Here is a 20,920-nt window from a genome sequence, read left to right as displayed (position 1 = left end):
TATCAGCTTTCCATTCACTATTTTTTCCCATTTACTTTAGATGTCACCGCAGTAGACATAGCCCTGATTTTGTTCATCAGTATTAAAACATTATAGTAATCAGTTTTTTCCAGGTCCTTTCCAGCTCTCAGTAGCTCTAAGTTCTTTAACTTCTATTTATTCACATTCAGTTTTTCTTTTTTATTTCAGCATAATAATCTCATGTTAAAATTTTGAATTTTAGGGCTGGGGATTTAGCTCAGTGGTGCTGCTGCCTGCCTTGCAAGCACAAGGTCCTGAGTTCGATCCTAGATACCAAAAAATTTTTTTTTGAATCTTGATTTTATTGTCATGTAATACCACTGTCCCTCCTAGTATTGTACCTGTGTACATTTCTTAAATATCTCTCAAGTTGTTGTTTCAAAAATTGAATAGACTTTTCCTTGGTGCTGCTTATGGAGGTGGCAGCTATCTCCTACTCTGTATCATGGCTGTCCTCAGATGCTTTGTGAAAGCTGAGACTGTCAGAAAGAGGATCAAGAAGTTCATCTGGCACCACTGAGACCAATATGTTAAAATTAAGCAGAAATATTGACAACAGAGTGTAGAGAATATTCACGGGCTGGATCTTGACACTCATCTTTGATTATAGGAGCAACAAGAAAACAAAGTGCATGCTTCCCAGTGACTTCTAGAAGTTCCTGATTCATACGATATATAGTGTAAAGGAGGAAGAATCTTACTGTGCTGAGATTGCTCATATTTTCTCTAATAACTGCAAAGCCATTGTGGAAGGAGCAGTTTGATGGGCCATCTGAGTCACAGTCCCAAGCCAGGATGCATAGTGAAGAAAACAAATAGATGATTCATGTGTATGTTTTATTTGTGTTTAAATAAAAGCATAGAAACTATAGAAAAAACCCAGATCTGAATAGAACAAGACCCCCCATAACTGTTAGGGTATTTAGTTTTCGTCTCTATCAGATACAGCTAACTAGGATTTTATAGTCTTATCTTCAGATAAAATAAGTGGTTGTTAATATTCTACTGAAATTGAATTACATTATGTCTGTGATTTTCCTAACTTACTGACTTACCCCTAAGCTTTGCTGTATTTTACCTATTGTATCTAGACCTTAAACTGCTATGCTCTTTATCTTCATTTGCTGTTACTGCAAGTTCATATTCATATGGCAGCCATAGAATTAATGCTACTATTAATATATTGTTTCATCAATATGTTTGTTTATTTTTTATTTTATTTAATGAATGCACTAGTAGATTCTGAATTAATCCTTTTGGGGGAAGGAGCGTACCTTAAAATAGTACAAATGTGTTATATCCTAATAGTACATGTTAGATTCAAGTTTTGATATTTTTGGTAAATCCAGTATCTTTGGAATGAGTATGGTATAATTCTTGTTCAGTCGAGAATTGGCCTTCCTAATTAATATTATTTAATAATACTGTATATTCTTTGTTTCTCCTACTTTGAATTCCATTTTTTAGTTTTTCATGTACTTGCAAGTTGAAAATTGATTCAAATTAGGACTTTTATGCATTATTGTGGAATTTAATTTCACACATTATAGATTTTGAAATTTATTGTAATCTTGGCTCAGAACTATTGTTCCGAGTCGCAGTGTAATACAGTCTGCTGGTTGAATCTAATTAAGGTGTCGTATCACTTGCATGCAGTATGTATCTTTGCCTAGAATGTTCTAAAATTCCTCACTTGGGAATAACACTTTCCTCAATTCTTGGCTTGATTGAAAAACCCAGCAATATTTGACACATTGTATATAACTCTTGTTTAAGAGGCAGACTTCGTTTATCTTTAGGATTTGTTGGCTATTTTACCAAAATGCTCAACTGCAATTTTCATCATGATTATTAAGAGTGAATATTAATCTTAGTAATGTCACCTATTTCATTTGCTACTAACTGCATTCAAAGACAAGCATGACCATTTCTAGTTCTAGTACACAAATACTATAGTAATATCAATAATTTAGTAAATGAAAGTCGAGAGGATTAAAAGTAGAATTGCTTATTAACAATTATAATTTATAATTTTAAAGAAAAACAAGATGTCTCTTTATGAGACTTTTTTTTTTTTTTACAATTATAGGGTTGACTACAGTACTGTGATTGTGTGTTCGTGAGAGCATTTGCCTTTCTTAGAACTATGTGAACAATGAAAAATTTGAAGCCTGCTGGAATTCCCAGGATTATTTTACTTAGCCCACAGATCCTCCCCTCCCCCCACTTTGGCTTTCCCCTGCTGTTCCTCTTGCTCTCATTTGCAAGGTAATCGTCCCTTAAATAAAGAAACAAGAATTCTCCAAAGACTAAGCAGAAACAAGGGTTAAGGGGTCATAGTCCCGGTTGACACAGGGCCTTTTGTGACAGTGCTCTTCCCCAGCAGAATTGTTCCCTAAGGTCTTTTTTGTTTGATCTTTGGAAGTATATTTTTTAATATTTAAAATAGTAGCCTTTCTTTGTCTACATGTAGACTTTCTTGAACCTTCTGGCATAACACAGTAGAAAAAGTACTATCTCAGTCCTATTGCTAACCCTTTTTTGTTCTCTAACAATGTTTCTCAAGGTCATGGTATTGATTGACATTTTAGACCAGATAATTCTTCGTTGGGGTTGGGAGTGGGGCTGATCTGTGCATTATAGGATGTTTGGCAGCATCTATGGCTTTTATCCACTAGATGCCAGTAGTACCCTCTAAGTTATGATAATCAGAAATGTCTTCAGACACTGTCACATGTCTCCTTTGGGGCAAATGAGAACCAATGATATGTTTTGTCCATTTTAAAGTACTATGTATAGTTGGGCATGGTGCCATATGCCTGTAATCCCAGTGCTTGGGAGGCTGAGACAGGAGGAGGCGCCCCACAAGTAGGCCAGCCTGGACTACATAGCAAGACCCTATTTTAGAAACCCCCTCCCCCAAAAGTACTATGTACAGACAGGCATGGTGGCATAGGCCTGTAATCCCAGCACTCGGGAGATGAGGCAGGAAGATTGCCATGAGTTTGAGGCCAGCCTGAACTGAGAAGAGAGACCCTGTCTCCAAAACACACACACACACACACACACACACACACAAGGAAGAGGGGCAGGGATGGGGAGGGGAGAGGAAGAGAAAGAGAAAGAGAGAAAGAAAAAGAACTTTGTACAAATAAGAGGTTGGTTTAAGCCTGGCAGCAGAATTCATATCAAATCTAAAGTTTTTTCTACTGATACTCCAGTGAAGACAGTGAAGCTTCTTCTAGTGTTGGAGGATGGTGTCAGGCCTCATGACTTGCTCGAGGAGGATTCTTTACAGAGTTGTTATGTCCAAATAGGGAAAGTGAGTGGGTATATTTCAGGAGGTGATGTGACCAGGCCTGACTAAATGATGTTTCTTACCAGGCAGTCCTGAGATTCTGAAGCAGCTGCAGTGGGCAGAGCTCCCTTGGGATGGCATGTAATGTTCCTCAAAATGGCCTTAGCCTTTCTTACTATGCTGAGTTTTGTTTTGTTTTGTTTTGTTTTTTGAGAATCATCCTATTTTTTCAGATTCAGTAAACATTTATTGCCTCATGTGCAAGGCATTGCTTTCACATGCATACTTTTCTTATTCTTTTTTAAATCTGATATGTGGCATTATTTTACATATAGTAACAATATTAGCAGGGTCACCAGCAGCTATAGTAGTAGTAGCAGCAGCAGCAACAGCAGCAGCAGCAGCAGTAGTAGAAGAGAGTAAAACATGTTGAGCTCTTACTCTGTGCCTGCCACTGTGCTAAGTGCTTCATAAGTTTTAAATCATATCCTAGCAATGATTCTGTGCAGTGGGTACTATTATTATATTACCTTTTGTAGATGAGAAAACTGAGGCACGGTAAGGTTAAATAGCTTGTCCAAGGTCACATAGCGAGTAAGTTATAGATCTTGAACTTGAACCAAGGAGCCAATGTTCCTATGGTTTTATATTGGCATTTAATCTGGTGAAATTAATTTTGGTCTATACTATGAATTATGGTACCATTAAGTAATTTGATCTCTGTTGTGAGAAATTATTGTATCATTTCCTCCGAATTGGGTAAGAAGAGATGTGTGGCAGGTTCTATAAAGAGGTGTTTTAATACATATTGATGTTTAGAAATTACTCGATCTGATCTGATCTTTTGTTGATGATGTGATCATAATTTGAGTATACTAGGTTATAAACATTTGTCTGCCTAGTCTCTTCCATTCTCAAAAAAGTACTTACCTGAGAAAGTAGCTTTAATCAGTTTGTCTCAGTGATTGTGGATTCTACCTTGTGAATGATATATGAACTTTTTTTAACACAGTCTGTGCCTTGCTATCAAATATGCCTTTTAGCTGTTTAATTGTATCAACTGCTAATTGCTCTGAGGTTATAAACTCCAGTTTGCTTTGGCAATACAAGTTCAGTACAATAGTATACTTGCTGTCCATATAATCATACTGTGGGTTTCCAATAACTATAGCATTTATTGTTTCAAGAAGAGCATAGAGAATGTGTTCTAGTCCTTCTCTGATACGTAGGTGATATAGAGGTAATGCTAGTATTTATTGGACTTTTTTTAAGGAAAGAAATGGATTTCTTACTATTAATAATATTTACTGAATCTTAATAGTTGGGTAGAGTCTGTAAGCTTGGAAGTAAATCTGTAACATATCATTACCCTAGAAATCTGTGTCAAGGCTGGTTGAACTTAAACCTTGTAAAAATTTTTTTTCTTGCAGAGAGGGAAATATGATGTTCCTAAGTGGCTCTCTCCCAGTAGCATTCTGCTTCTTCAGCAAATGCTGCAGGTAAACTTTGTTATTTTTAAATAGTGAAAGACTGTTGTAATTGTTTGGTTTAACTTTTTTGGTACCTTTGGTATTGAGAATTGAACCCAGGGCTTTTGCACTGAGCTGCATCTCTAGCCTTTTATTTTTTAAATTTGGAGACAAAAATCTCACTAAGTTGCCCAGGCAGGCTTGAACTTGTGATTCTCCTGCCTCAGCCTTCCAGAGTGCTGGGATTACAGATGTTCACCACTGCACCTTAGCTTTGATTCTTTCTTAATTATATTATAAAGCCAGTTTATTTAGACCATACTTACGTCTCTGCTGATGTGTTTTTTCATACTTTTTCTTGAGCATTGCCTATGTTCTTTAGCTCTTGCACAATTCACATCTCTCTTCCTTTTTTCTTTTTCTTTTTCTTTCTTTTTTTTTTTTTTTTTGAGACAAGGTCTCACTATGTAGTTCAGGCTGTCCTTGAACTCACTATGTAGCCCAGATTAGCCTTGAACTTGCAGTGATCCTCCTGCTTCAGCCTCCCAAGTGCTGGGATTATAGGCATGCACCACCATACCCAGCTCTTCCATTTTCTTATTTCCATTCTTGCACATTAGATATACAGAAGGTACTGAAGGGATGCTTGAATGAGCTGATATAGAATTGAGTGGGCCTTGTATTCCAGTGCAGTGGTTCTCAAACTTTCACATATGAGAAAATTGCCAGACCAGCTTATTAATGCAGTTTACTGGGTCCTATGTACAGAATTTCTAAGTCAGTAGGTCTGGGGACAGACTAAGAATCTGCATTTTCAGTAAGTCCCCAGATGCTGCTGTTTGGGGGACCCATGTGGAGAACCACAGAAGTAGTGAAATCTAGGTCAGTGTCCATCCTGCTAACCACCAAAATTGGTTTTGATCTATAAATGGAGATTCAGAGCCTGCCTCACTGCTATGTACTATTATGAGGATAAAATGAGATTTATAAGAAACACTTTGAAAATATATGTTATTAGTACGATATTTTATTCATTATGTATTAAGAATATCTTCTGGTTTTTCCATCTATTAAGCCATCTCTACCTTTAGTCAAAATTTACCTCAGGCTCACCTACCTTGCTTAAGTAGGGACAGACCACCAAATCTCCATAATGAGATCGAAAATGCCTCATCCTTTCTTCTAGACTCTAAAAAACTTAATCTTTGTTGATTAATTTTTCCTCTCCTCACATTTGAAAATTACAACTGGAAAAGAAAGGTATGCTTTTCAAGTTGTTCTATGTGATTGTAAGCTCATTGGAGGTAGAGATTGCATATTCAGTATGAATGCCCTGCATTGTGGTTGCTTGAATATTAAATTGGTGAATATTTCCCATGAATAGATTTTCCAGCAAAAGACTATTACATCATACAATAGATTGACTGAACTTCATGAATAATGTCCATACCAATGAAGTTCATGTTTGTTAAACATTTATCTTCTAAGCCTGTGTTGGTTGCTATAGTTTTCTTTCCTCCATTGCCTTCTTAAAAGAATTTATTCCAAGGCCATTTTAAGGTCTTTGACAGCATTTTTTGTGATGATAAAGTTTACATCTGTTCTGGTGCAGTTCTCAGGAGTAGTGGTGTTCTGTGTTCTCTATTTGAAATGTTAATCTCTAGCTACTTCTTACTGGCCACTAGGTGGACCCAAAGAAACGGATTTCTATGAAAAATCTGTTGAACCATCCCTGGATCATGCAAGATTATAACTGTCCTGTTGAGTGGCAAAGCAAGAATCCTGTAAGTAAAATGAAATCCAGTGTAAGTTTTGTTTTTACTTTGTGCAATTGTTGTGTGAATGTAGGACCTACAATGATGTAACCTAAATATAAAAGAAAGTGTATTTTGAGAATTTATCAGATTGGTGTTTGGGAGACTTATAACCTAATCATATATATGCCTGTTAATCTGTAGGACAGTGAGTGCTTCCTTAACCGGGGCTGCATGTGAACATCACCTGGGACTTAACAAAAGCAGTATCTTCTCCCTAGCCCAGAACACTTAATGAGTATTTTTTAAAACTCTCAGGTGTCTCTCGTGTGTAGTCAGGATTGCGAACAGTGTAGTGGGAATTTTGGGCAAGTTACTTAACTTTGCTAAACCTATTTATTCATCTGTAAAAAATAGGTTAAATCAGTTCTACTTCCTAGAATAGTTACAAGGTTATATCAGTTCTCAGACATTTTACTCTGAGGACATTTTCACATTCTTAATACTTAGTTATTAATTCATTTTAAAGTAATGGTAAAAAAAAAACCCCTATTACATATCATAAATAGTTTTATGAAGAAAGTCCATTTAAAAATAAATTTAGCAAAAGGGCAGTATATTTGCAAATTTCATTAAAATCTAGCTTACCTGAAAACATCTGTGTAGTTGCCTGCTTCTGTATTTATTTTGATGTGGTTTTTGATTGAAATATATGAAGAAAATGCAGCTTCGCACAGATATTTAGTAGAAAAAGGGAGACATATTTTAATAGCCTTTTCAAATATTCTCAGATAATCCGTTAAAACTTGACAAGTGGTAGTTTCTTAAAGGTTAGTTGCATGTGGAATCTGAAACCACATCAACAACTCTTTGTACTCTAGCCCATAAAATCCCCTGGTCTGTCCGTTGGCTATTTTCCCCATGTAACATTATGTGTTGTCATTTGGAAAATACTTGTTCACTGAGTTGTGCAAATCTTCCAAATGTTGACACTTCATTATACAATATTAAAAAATTATATTCCTTAAAATCACTACTCATCTCACCAGAAAATCTTTAAATATTGGAAAGCTGAAGAGTTCATGGTGGTATATACAAATTTTCCAAAATTCTAGTTTTTGCTTGAAAGCCCAAATTACATCACAGGCAACAAAGTTAATTTCCTTGAAGGGATAAGTTCACTTTGATGAAATATGTACTAAATATCCAAGTCTAAATCACCGTAGTTTGTCAGTGTTCTGTCAAAGAAAAATGGCGTTCTAGGAGAAGAGCTAATTGAGCTTGTAACTCAGTCATATGGGAGCTTGTCCTCCAGACAGCCACTGTGCTTTGTGTGGAGAAGCTCCTTATGATACTTCCTGTTTTATAACCCAGAATCTTAAAAACACATGCACTCAAGGTTGAAATTTAATAAAGTTAATAATTTTTTACTACTCCATCAAGGATGTAATTCAGACTGGCGTTTTTCTTTTGTTTTGAACTGTGAATACATGATAAAGAATACAGTTTGTTGGGCCAGGGATTTAGCTCAGTGGTTCAGGCACCTGCAAAAGACCCGTTTGATCCCTGGTACCAAAAAAGGAAAAAAAAAAAAGAATACAGTTTGTTGCCACTATATTGATTTGTACTAAGACACCAACAGTTTTAGTTCGTCATTGCTTTTGTACCATTAGTACAAATACAGCTCTGTGTAAAATGAAAAAAATAGTATTATTATAAAAATAGTTTTGACCTTGGATACCCTCAGGGGTCTGAAGATCACACTTTGAAAACTGGTCTAATACATAGATGCAAGAACTTAAAAAGCACAAAGAGCTATTCAAGTTTAAGCAATTATCTTAATACTCCTACATTAATGTTTCAGAATAATACTTTTTTAAACAGTATCTTGAACTTGATAAAAATGTGGTGTGGACATTACTAAGGATGTGTATACTTTGTGTATTAGATAACTATTGCCACATTTAAAAAACCCAAATATTATGGCTTAAACCAATCCTGATTTACAATTCTGTGGATAAGCAATCTAGGCAGGATTCAGCTGGGCAGTTAAGTTCTCATGTTGTCTTTCCTGGGATCACTCATTTGGCTTCCATCATGTGATTTGGGACTGAGTAATGTAAGCCTTTCTCAGAAGACTGTTGGGCCACATGTGTCTAGCAGGCTAGTGTGGGCTACTTTGTATGGTGACTAGTTTTTAAAAGAAGGAAAAAAGAGGGTAAGACCTAATATCAAAGCATTTTCCAAGCCTTTGTTTGCACTGTGCTCAGTAATAATGTCTCATTGGCCAAAGCCAACCACATGGCCGAGTCCAGAATCACTATGGAAGGTCTACTCTTCGAAGTCAGTATAGTCCTTATTCCCTATTTTTAGATAAGGAAACTAAGGAATAAAAGATAATTATTTAAGAAATGGATTTAGCTGGGCATGGTGTACATGCTTGTAGTCCCAGTACTCGGGAAGCTGAGGCAGGAGGATCGCTTTGAGTTCAAGGCCAGCTAGAGCTACATAGTGAGACCCTGTCAAAAGACCAAAAAAAGGGCTGGGGATTTAGCTCAGTGGTTCTGGTGCCTGCCTTGAAAGCACAAGGTCCGGAGTTTGATCACCAGCACAAAAAAAAAAAAAAAAAAAAGAATTCAGTGAAAAATGTAGCATTGCTGTACATCTTTGTAAATTTCCTTTCTGGCTTAATAGAAGGCACTTGGGTATTTATCTGCTCCAGAATTCATCTTTTTTTTTTTTTTTTTTTTTTTGGTACTGGGGATCGAACTCCAGTCCTTGTGCTTTCCAGGCAGGCGGCGGAACCACTGAGCTAATTAATCCCCGATCCCTCATCTTGTTGTTTTGATGAAAGCAAATAAAGAAAACAGCTTCACACAGTGGTGTAATTAGAAAAGGGAGAAGTATTTTTTTTTTTTTTTGGTACTGAGGATCGAATTGGGGTCCTTCCCCTTGTGAGGCAGGCTGTGGAACCACTGAGCTAAATCCCCGGCCCTAGGGAGAAGTATTTTAATAGCCTTTTTAGATAATTGGGGATATTCTCTGGTATGCTACCAAAACTTCTGCAGTACAGTGGGAAATGAGCAGGGACAAACAGAATAGCTTGGAGGTTTGTCTTAGACTTGCCATAGTATAGACTTGGTAAAGTAGTGAGTAATCACACCAGTAAATATTACTACTCTTCCCAGTGGCCAGTGGTCCTGGAAAATCAGACCTCACTTGCTTCAACCCCTTTCTCACTCTTCTGTTATGGACCCTACAAACTGAGCTGAAATTCTTCCTGATTCTCCTTTAACTGTCAACTCCTAAAACATCTCTTATCTGTATTTCCCTGGCTCTCCATGATGCCTTTAATATCTACTGAGCTAATACAACTCTATTTTAGCAGTCAGCACTGAGAGCCTAAAGAACAGTGAAGTATCCAAGCAGTGCCATAGAAGAGCCTGGGAAGCTGGGGTGTGCCCCTTGTGAGGGGGAGAGTAGGTGGTGCAGATGCCTGCGTTCAGCCATTGGGGGTCATCGTTTCTCCATGTGTGATGTGTGGAGGCCGTTGCCTGTCTTCTCTGTCAGCCATGATCTTGACAGGAAAATGCTGTTTGCGTGAGAAGAGATACCACAATGGAGAAAGTCTCTGATTTCAACAACCTAAAAGGTTTAGTTTTCTTTTTAAATTTGAGGCATCATACATAGTAAAATGTATAAAGTTTTGGGTATTTCAAGAGTATACAGTTTTCCTTGTATCTTAATATAATAATTGTAATATTTATTGAGTACTTAGAACGTCTCTAATTTCAACAACTTAAAAAGTTTATAGTTTTTTTCTTCAAATTTGAAGCATTATATGTAGTAAAATGTATAAAGTTTCAGGTGTTCCAAGAGTGTATAGTTTTCCTTACATATTAATATAATAATTGTAGTATTCAGTACTTAGAATAATATGCCATTATAATAAGGGTTTTTAAATATCATTTCTCAGTATAATATAGATAGAACTCTTAGGATAATACCTTTAAGAGTTAGACACTATTCTGTAGACTTTATTTTTTTTTTTAACTCTTTTAACTCATTTTCATCCTCAGACTAGCCCTCTGAAGTAGATACTCTTGTCCCAATTTTGCAGATGAAACAACTGAGGCACAAAATTATTAAGTACAGTGGTACCTTGGTTCACAGATGCTTTTGTTTGCAAACAGTTTGGTTCACAAACAGGTGTTTGGTAGAATTTTGTTTTTGTTTGCAAACTCTACATTTACAAACACGACTGCAGCCATCTTTCCCACACAAACACAATCACGGCCATCTTTTTCAAAATTGTAGAACAAATTAAGTTCCTGAACTGATGTACAACTGTAATTTGCCCATAGACAAAAAATTAGTAAGTGCAGAAAAAGGTTTTGAATCTAGATAGAAGTGCTCCAGGATGGAGTGGATCTGGTAGGTCACCTAGTTCAAGGTCAGGACCTGTATTCTTGAATCTACAGCTTTTGTGGCAGACTTTGCTTGCCTGATCTCTACTGGAACAGAGTGATAGTGCTATGGTTGAAAAAACCCCAAGCTAGAAATTTAAAAATGCCTGTCTTGGGCAGAGCACAACTCTTCTGGGCCTTTATTTTACCATGAATATGGTAAATATGGATACTGTAATGTCAGTCTCCTGTGCTTGTTTGGGTCATGTTTTGTCATTTATAGAGTACCTTTACATGTTGTGTCATTCATCTGTTATGCTGCCTTACAGAGCTGTTGCAGGATCAAATAAGTTACAGAAGAAGTATAAGGGATTGTTGCTTTTTGAAATATTTCCTTTTCTCCTTCAGTATTGTGTTTTGTCAAGAATAAACTGTAAAAAACCCTCAAATTTACTTGGGTATTTAAGGTGTAAATGCTATTTCTATAATTCTATGCATGATCTCCTGCCATTTTCATGCACAGCTTTAGTACACAAATATATCAAATAGAAGTTGTGTTCGGTTCCATTTTCTGCCTTAGTAAACAGGAAATGTAGTAGGCACAGGTAATCCAAAATAATTGGCTAGATTTTGTATTTATTTTTTGTTCTTAATTTAACTTGACTTTGTGTGCCTGAGAAATCAGACCACATAAAGTATTGAGGCCCTTTAGAAAACCCAGCTTGTGATAAACCATGCTTTTCAGACCCTGATGTGTTTTCTGCCCTACCCTTTTTGTTATTCCTAGTTTGGGAGCCCAGAAATAATATCACCTTCTTTTACCCCTCTCTCCTACGTGTGGTAAAGTACAGAGCATGAAGCTATGAGAGAGTGGGTTTTTTGAAAAGGAGTAATTTAAGATCATAGAGGGGAATAATATTTCCTTTCTTGTTTGAGCAATGGTGACACCTTTTTTTTTTTTGGTACCGAGGATCAAACTCCAGACCTTGCACTTGCGAGGCAGGCGTGGCACCTCTGAGCTAAATCCCCAGCCCGAAAGGGTTTGGACTTCTGAAGTTAAGATCATCCTAAAGGGAGAATGTACAGTTCTGGGAGCTGCCAAGGTCAAAGCAGTACAATGGAAACTTAGCACTTTGGATTTCCCTAGCATCACTATTATAAATCTTTGTGGTCTCCTCTTTCTCTGTAAACAGTGAGGTTGTGCTTTTACCAGCCAAAAATGCAAGTTTGTCTTAGTCTTTTCAGTCTCCTGTAATAAAATACTATAAATTGGGTGGCATATAGACAACAGAAATTTATTTCACAATTCTGGAGGCTGGGAAGTTCAAGATTGAAGTACCAGTTGATTTGACATCTGGTGAGGGCCTGCATTCTAGTTTCTTCACAGTGTATCATCTCTCTGGAACCTCTTTTATAAGAGTATTAATCCCATTCATGAAGATGGAGCCTGCTTATGACTCAGTCACCCCTTTCAAAGGCTTCACTTCCTAATGCTATCACATTGGTGGTTAGTTTTCAATATGTAAATTTTAGGGGGACACAAACATTCAGACTACAACAAGGTAATTGTTTTTACTATTTCTGTTTTCATTGTGAGCCCATTGTTATAAGTGTGGTGTTCTCCTGTATTTAAATATCCCATTGTTTCTCTTGTGTGAGAAACCAAAAGGGCAAATAAGGACCAAAATGTATAATAGATATTGGGAAGGAGGCGGAAAATGCTCAAATGGGAAGGGGAACTAGGGGGGAAAAAGAAGGAAGGGAAAAGAAAAAAAGAGAATAGAGGAAAGAATGGAAACAAAGCTTTTGTAAATAAGGAAAGAGGGATTGAAGGGAGGAGAGGGGAATGGAAAGAATTAAGATATATCATGTACAGGTTCAAATTCCCTATGAAATTCCCTGTATATCTAAAATGTACCAATGAAATTAATTTTAAAAATTACATGTGGTGTCCTGAACAAGGGGAGGTCATGATATTTGTTGCGCTGCTGTGTCCTGGGCAAAATTCTCTTTCATGTGATGTTTGGTTCCAAATAACTCACTTTGAAGGTCAGTGACAACCTGGTATTGTGTTCTGTGTGTGATTTAAAGAAAAGGGCAGAATAATAAGAGGAATTAACTCTTAAAACAGTCGTTGAAGAAACTGGAAAAGAGAAAAGTGGGAGAAAGGAATATTCAAGTTTCTGAGAAGTTCTTAAAGAAGAAATAACATTGTGACTGTTAGTAAAAGTAGTTATTCACTCTTTGAGGGCCTTATCTGTTTAGATGTACTAGACATTCCCTATGTTACAGATATTCCAACGCATATACTATCTCTCTTTTATAAATGATGAAACTGAGGCTCTGAGAGATATAGTAACATGTTCAAGGTCACACAATTATTAAATGATGTCACAATTAAAAGCAAGGTCTGCCTAATCCCAAAGCCCCTTAGCCATCAGGCTGTGCACTGACTCACGTTGGATAGAGATCACAGTGAGACAGACCTCACACAACAGGGAAAAGCTAACCATCCCAACTGTTCCGAGTTCCCTGCAGAGGAGGCCTTGAAGCAGAAAGTAAAACATCACTTATTGGGCTGTTGTGAAAAGAATGTCTTACTTTGGAAAGATGAACCTTAACGTTACATTCTATATGATTCTCTTCACATGTGGTGAATTCCTGTCCAGGCTGGACCAGGCCATTCCTTTTGTTCTATGATGTATATTCTGTTCCCTTCTGGTCCTATCTTTGCTGAGGTCCCATCCTGCAGGGATCTGAATAGGTGGATCATTTCTATTGTGAAGGAAAATGAAATTTATGTAGAGATTCTTCAGTGTTTGTTTGTTTGGGGTTTTGTTTTTTCCTTTTTTTTTGGTACCAGGGATGGAACTCAGGAGCTTGCACTTAGCATGGTGCCACTGAGCTAAATCCCTGGCCCTTGGGGTTTTTTTTTTTGGAGACAGGTTCTCACTGTGTAGTTGAGGCTGGCTTGAGCTCACTATGTAGACTAGGCTGGCCTTGAATTTGCAGTGATCCTCCTGCCTCAGTCTCCTGAGTGCTAGGATTACAGGAATGCACCACCATGCCTGACTTCTCATTCTTGTTTAAAGTTAAATTTTGCTAGTACCTTTAGGATACTGGTGATTGTATAGCATCTGTGGCACCATCTTCAGGGCTCTTGAGATTGTGCTGACCTAAACATAAACTGAGGCATAATATGCTGCCACCCTGAGCCACTTTTTACCAATATGTTGTACAACCACTGTACTACAGTGCCTAGATGGTACTTGTTGATGAAAATGCCAAGGTCTTGCAGGAGAGAAGGGGTGCATATAGTTCCTTTGCTGAGCGAAGGCATTTTAATATTCGATCTGATGAGGAAGAGGGTATGGAGAGCTGGGAAAAAACTTATCTTCTTAAAATGGTTATTGCATTTTCTTATATGCCTTTAAAAATTATAAGGAATGTTGGGCTGGAGGTATACCTCAGTGGTAAGTATATGGGTGAGGTACAATGTTTGATCCTCTGAGAGACAGAGAGAGAATGAATCCCAAAGTTTGACAAACTCCTATTAATGTTACATATTGGTGTTTGATTTTATAGAGCAATTATGCTGATTTTTGTTTCAAAACAATAATAGTAATTTCTAATAAAGCTTATGAAATTCTTTTTTGTAGTTTATTCACCTTGATGATGATTGTGTAACAGAACTTTCTGTACATCATAGAAACAACAGGCAAACAATGGAGGATTTAATTTCATTGGTAAGAAATACAACATGAATTTGAGAATATCTTATTTCATTGTTCTTTATTTTCTTAGTACATTAAACATAATATACCATGTTGCAGACCTATGATTTTTTCATGAATGTAAGTATTGTGCGCATTTTATATATTTATGTACAATTTCAGTGCAGTTCTTTAAAATGAACACTTTACATTTAAGACATTGATTAACTGGGCATGGTGTGTCTTCCTGTAATCCCCTCACTCTGGGAGGCTGAGGCAGGAGGATCACAAATCCAAGCCTAGCCTGGCAATTAAGTGACTTAGCAAGACCTTGTCTCAAAAGAAAAAAGAAAGATATTGATTAGAGCCATGTAGTGAAAAAAAATTAATAAACAGAATAGTAGTCCATAGAGAATCAGTAGTTCTAATTTTGGCTGCTTTAAAGGTCTCTATCATAGAAATCTGATTGTGCTGTAAAAATGAGGTAAACACAGTGCACTTTTCTTACCTATAAATAACCCTATAGTGTCACATTGCCCAAGCTTATGGACCAAATACAGAAATCATTATAAGGATTTCTGGTGTTGGATCATTCAGGTCTTTCAGATGCTTACTATGTACCTGGATTATATCTGTATTTTTTTCTAGAGATAGAGACATTAATAGCTGTTTCTGGGTACAGTCTAGTGTGATAAATGAAGATCATACCTTGCTGTGCTCCCCTCCTATGACTGCATGAGGCTTTGGGGGGACATGTAAACACAAACCCTCTTGAGTGCTAGGATAACAGGCATAAGACACCATGCCTGGCTCAGCTTCATTGGAATTTTTAAAAACATCCCAAATTATTGCATCTTACAGCTCTAGGAGTTAAAAAAATCAGTCTTCTAGTTTCTTGCTATTCAAAGTATAGTCTAGAGCCAGCAGTAACAGTATCCTTTAAATGCTGATTAGAAATGCAGAATCTCAGGCCTTATGGTAGACCTTCTGAATCAGAATTTGCATCTTAATAAAATCCCCTAGTGATTTGTCTGTACGTTAAAGCTTGAGAAGTCTTGGTCTAGGTCAGTTCTTAACCATGAGTGATATTTGGCCCCCACCAGGGACATCTGGCAATGTCTGGAGACATTTTTGGATGTCACAGTTAATGTATGTATGTGTATATATATATGTATGTATTAATGTCCTCCAGTAGAGATCAGAGATACTGATAAGCATCCTACAATGCACAGAACATCCACTAACAACAAAGAATTATCCAGGTCAGAAGTGAGTAGTCCCAGGTTTTAAGATCCTAATCTCAGTCGTCTCAGAGAACTCATGTTGGTTTTAGGTACTTTCCAGTTTGAAGAGCCCTGGAAAACAAAGTTTGAGATCAACTAGGGTCTTTTATATTTTTATAGCATCTTGGGAGCTTTGCCTTTACTTTGGCTCTGGTTAAACAGATAGAGAGAAATCAGTTCAATGTGACCCATTTTGGCACGATGCTGCTGATCTTTGTGCAAAAATAGAGAAATATAATTCCTAAATATTCAAACTCTTCTTGCATATTATATATATCATCACTCTTAGACTGCTTTTTTTCTGCACTTGTCAGAATCTCCTGTGACTCATGATTTTGAGTGATATCTTTGTGGCCCTTTTGAGATTCCTAACAGTGGTGCTAGAGCTTCCAGCTTATTGCTTTCCTTACTTTCTCCCTGTTTCTCCAGCAGTTAGTGCTCCAGATTGTGGGGACAGCCATTCATCTGATAGGGAGACTTCACTGACAGTCATATGAGCATATGAGAACCTATTGAGAATAGACAAGAACCCCCATCCCCCATTTCTGTGATGCAAACATCCATGTGTTTAAAAATTGAAGCCCAGGGGAAGAGGCCAGGCAAAGAGTGGTGGGCCATTCTCAATTTATCTCACCTTCTGACTGTAGCTGCCTCTCAGCCCAGGTGCCTATGAACTTCTTCAACATTTAACTGGGGATTTAAAAATTGTTTCTAGTTTTCTAGAAATGGAAGGTTTTTCCTAATATGTAAACCTATCACTTTCAAACATTTGACTTTCAAAAGAGTGAACTGCCTAAAAGATAAGAGACACATTAGTTGTATTAGACTTGTGGATTGACATTATACCTGAAAATGTAATTAATTTGTTGATTTATCTGTTATTGAACACAGAACTCCCCTATGTATCTTATCATAATGAGAAGTATACTATGGTTTTGGAAAAAAAAGTTATAAAAAAACTTTTTTTCCTAAAACCTTTAGGCCTACCCAGGAATAGTTTGCAGTGCCTGGGTTATGCCATGCCATTGTTGATAAGAAAGTGAAAATTTGTTTCTTATCAATTGTCTTTTATCAGTTTGTAGCATTTCATTAAAAAGGTGCCTAGCACACATGAGACAATAGATGGGGGAAAATCTTTAATGTAGTTTTGGGAGGATGGAGGTTGATTATAACTACTTTTTACCCAGGTCCCAGATAACTTCTACAGGAAGGTTTTTCTCCCTGCTTCTCTTCCTCCTTTCCTCCCTTCCTCTCTTCCTCTCTGCCTTCCTCCTTTGTTTTCTTCCTTCTTTCTGTTCTGCCTGGATTAAAGACAGCATTCTATGACAATTTGTCATAGTGCTTTATACTTCCCTCACTAGATTGGTAGGGGAAATTTTCAAAGCATATATTACACTTGAGGCTGTCTAAAATACTAAATGATAAAATTTATTAATAAAAACAATTAGTAGTAGATTTCTTTAGGGCGCTCCATACCATTTAATATTATTCTATAGTATTAAATCTATCACTTTTTGGGCCAGGGATTTAACTCAGTGGTTCCACTGCCTGCCTTGCAAGCACAAGGTCCCGAGTTCGGTGCCTGGTACCAAAAGAAAAAAAAAAATCTGTCACTTTCGTAGGTCCGAGTCTCATAATCCTTTTTTTTTTTTTTGGTAACGGGGATCGAACTTGGGTCCTTGTGCTTGCGAGGCAAGCGGCAGAACCACTGAGCTAAATCCCCGGTCCAGAGTCTCATAATCTTATGAGTACATTATATAGAAATTTTAGACTAAACACAGTGGATTGAATAGATATATTTACATCTAACATTTTCTAAAACTTTACTACAACAACAAAAAGGGATTAAAAAAGCAAAAAAAAAAAATACCCTCTTAAGGACAAAGATAATAGAAGAGACAAAGGGATATCAATATAATTTTGGAAGTTACAGAAAAGATAAATGGTAACTAACATAGTATTTTGGAGAAAGCCAAATTCTAAGTGCCTGCAGTAGCAAAAGGCAACAAGCAAATGATTACTGCCCAGAGCTTCAGAAAATCTCAGGAAACTCTGACGTCAAAGAAGTAACAAGAGAATTGCTTGAAAAATCTGTTCTAGAAGAAACAATGAGAACCTTGGGTCCCTATTGCCACCTTGTGCTCATGCAGTGATTTCTTCCCTGCCCCAGCAGAAAATTTGAGATGCTTAACAAGAGGCATTATTGAACCAGGCACAGCTCAGATGATGAACCTTGTTGAAATGGATACATGGGTACATAGAGTCCTCATATTTAGCAGTGAACCATTGCTTCTAATCCCCTTCTCTATTCAACCTGAGAATACTGGAACTAGGACTTTGTCCTATTTTCAGTGAGGGTGGGGAAAATATTGGAAGATTTATTTCTATGGAACAGCCAGGAGGCAAGACCTACTATACTGATAGTTAGGAATTCAGGTTCTTGTCTCTTCACCTTGGAGAAAAGCCATTAAGGTGATGGGCAGCAGCCCTGTCCCACTCACTGAGTAACTGATTTTTTTTTTCTTTGAGACAGGGTCTCACTATGTAGTCTAGGCTGGTCCTTAGCTCACTATGTAGCCCAGACTGACCTCAAACTCATAGCAGTCTTCCTGCCTCAACCTGCTGAGTGCTGGGATTACAGGCATGCACTACCACACCCAGTCATCCCACCCACTGAGGCTCTAATCAGCTGTGAAATATAATTCTTCACTTTTAATATAGTAGACAACCAAAGATTGACAGAGATTTGAGGAAAAACTCTAATGTGAAAATTAGAGGTCAGGGGCTGGTTGTGTAGCTCAGTGGTAGAGCATGCGCTTAGTGTGTACAAAGTCCTGGGTTCAATCTTCAGCACCAGAAAGAAGAGAAAAGAGAAAAAAAATGGAAAAAAAAAGTCAAAAGTCAAAATAAATTGAGCAGAGGGGTGTAAGAGGAAGAAAGAAAAAAGTTACTCAGAAGAAGATGATAATGCAGGGAATGAGGAAAATTGGTTAAAAATGATAATTCTCAGATTAGAAAAGCTATTTCATTCTTGAAATAGGAATAAGATGAGTAAAAGAGGAACTTTCCAAGTGATAGCTCTTTCAAACCTAATATATGCCCACAGAAATGAAAACTCAGTGTTTAAAAATGAAGTTAATGTGGAATATGTCAAAAATAGAACCTAAAGACAGATGGAAAAATAGAGATGGGGTAAGAAAGGTTCAACGTACAAATAATAGGAGCTGTAGGAAAATAAAACAGAAGAAAGAGGGGAAGGACCTATCAAAGAAATATTTCAGAGCTAGAGTATATGAGTTTCCAAAAATAAAGTTGGGATTAACCAGGGTTTGGCATAGTGCATGAGAATAGATCTACACCAAGGCCCGTTCTAGTGGAATCTCTGAAAACTGGGGAGAAAGAGAATATCAAAAGAAGTTTAGAGACGATAACAAAAGGACATACACAAAGGTTTGGGAGTCAGAAAGACTAGATTTTTCAGTAGCGACACTAGAATAAAGAGGTCCATTAATTTGGCCAAGTCAAAATCAAGTGTGAGGATAGATGTTGTCTTGTCAGATATGCAAAATCTCAAAAAATTTACCTCCCACATCTGCACCCGCAGAAAGTTACTAGATGATGAGTTTCACCAAAACAAGAATGTAATTACACCAAGAAAGAGGAAAAATAAGAATCTAGGGAACTGGAGATACACTGTGGGACAGAAGTGAAAGAACTCTAGACTGATAGTTGGGTAGTGGTCTGAGGAAGAAGCCAGTCCAGGGGGCAACATGGAATGCAGACCTTTGGTGGGATATCCAGGAGAAGGGAGGAGGCAGGATATCTCATGTGGTGTGAACCTGTCGAGAAGCGGTCAAGAGTGTTGGAGCCTGTTAGGCTGAATTAATGTGAAGAATAACAGACTTTTAAAAAGTTTTAACTTCAGGAAAAAGAAGTTATATATATGAAAAAAAAGAAAATGTAAGAATAGTGCCCTGTGTGGTTTAGCTGCTGGGCCAATATTCAGTCAGTGTGGCCAGATTGGTTGTTGGAATATTTGTATATGCTTAGTAAGTAACCACAATTTCAGGTGCCTTCTCTGTTGCCTTGTTACCACTCTTAGGCACCCTGGCACTACTTTCCCTACAATTCAAAGGTTAATAATCTGCACGACAGAGATCCTCTGGAACCCCCCTCACTTCTTGACCTCTATTCCAATTATTTGGTGTGAGGTTACCCGTTAAATATTTAGAACATTACCCCCACTTAGTTGTGAATACTATTTAATTACTTAAAATGTAGACACTGAAAATTCCAATACTGTAGAAGGAGACAGGGAAAAGATATGTAGAGAAGGGAGGGAATTGTTATAGACCTAAATTCTCATTTTTCGTACTAGAAAATCTATAGGTAATATCTGAAGCTGAAAAAACACAAAAGTGTATATGCAATTAGTAGCAGAAGAAATTAGTAAAAGTGCTTGGGTGTTCTTTCTGTCGAGTGGAAATTGTAGATGTGTGGTACAGAGAATCCCTATTTGTCATATTATTTGAAAAGCTATTGACTTTTAAAATTCTGAATATAGTATTGAGAAAAAGATTAACTTTAAATAGAACATTATTTCAACAACTAACATTAATTTTCTAAAAAGCTCGATTTCCTTTTCCTCTAGTGGCAATATGATCACCTCACAGCCACCTATCTTCTGCTTCTAGCCAAGAAGGCTCGGGGAAAACCAGTTCGTTTATGGCTTCCTTCTTTTTCCTGTGAACCTACTAGTGCCACCCCAAAGGTAAATACTAGAACTTTTTGTATGAACATATGCCCATCTTGTCATGTGTCACCCTGTTCTTGAGTGGACATACCACGGGGAACATTAACTTCCTGGTGTCAAGGAGCCAGAGCCAAGACATTTTAGGATTTAAATTTTTTTTTTTTGGTACCAGGGATCAAAGGATTTAAATATTTTTGATGAGAAACATGAAAAATTCTGAACT

At 37.1% G+C, this 20,920-nt stretch overlaps 1 protein-coding gene and 1 pseudogene across 5 annotated transcripts in view; both read left to right on the top strand.

Moving 5' to 3' along the window:
• Nucleotides 1–20,920, top strand: part of Melk (maternal embryonic leucine zipper kinase) — a 94,622-nt gene that overhangs the window by 55,270 nt on the left and 18,432 nt on the right. For all 5 annotated transcript variants that reach the window (XM_087183689.1, XM_087183688.1, XM_087183690.1 and 2 more), the window contains 4 exons: nucleotides 4,750–4,818; nucleotides 6,474–6,572; nucleotides 14,608–14,694; nucleotides 20,596–20,715. In XM_087183689.1, coding sequence (XP_087039815.1) covers nucleotides 4,750–4,818; nucleotides 6,474–6,572; nucleotides 14,608–14,694; nucleotides 20,596–20,715 — 375 coding nt within the window. The remainder of the gene's footprint in view (nucleotides 1–4,749; nucleotides 4,819–6,473; nucleotides 6,573–14,607; nucleotides 14,695–20,595; nucleotides 20,716–20,920) is intronic.
• LOC147825827 (large ribosomal subunit protein eL32 pseudogene) lies at nucleotides 451–1,753 on the top strand (annotated as a pseudogene).

This window comes from Heterocephalus glaber, unplaced genomic scaffold (genome assembly GCF_053883595.1).
Source record: "Heterocephalus glaber isolate CG9 unplaced genomic scaffold, H.glaber_assembly_v1.0 deba00001481, whole genome shotgun sequence".
Taxonomy (NCBI): domain Eukaryota; kingdom Metazoa; phylum Chordata; class Mammalia; order Rodentia; family Bathyergidae; genus Heterocephalus; species Heterocephalus glaber.
Note: the sequence above shows the minus strand (reverse complement) of the source record. Positions and strands in the feature narration are given on the sequence as shown.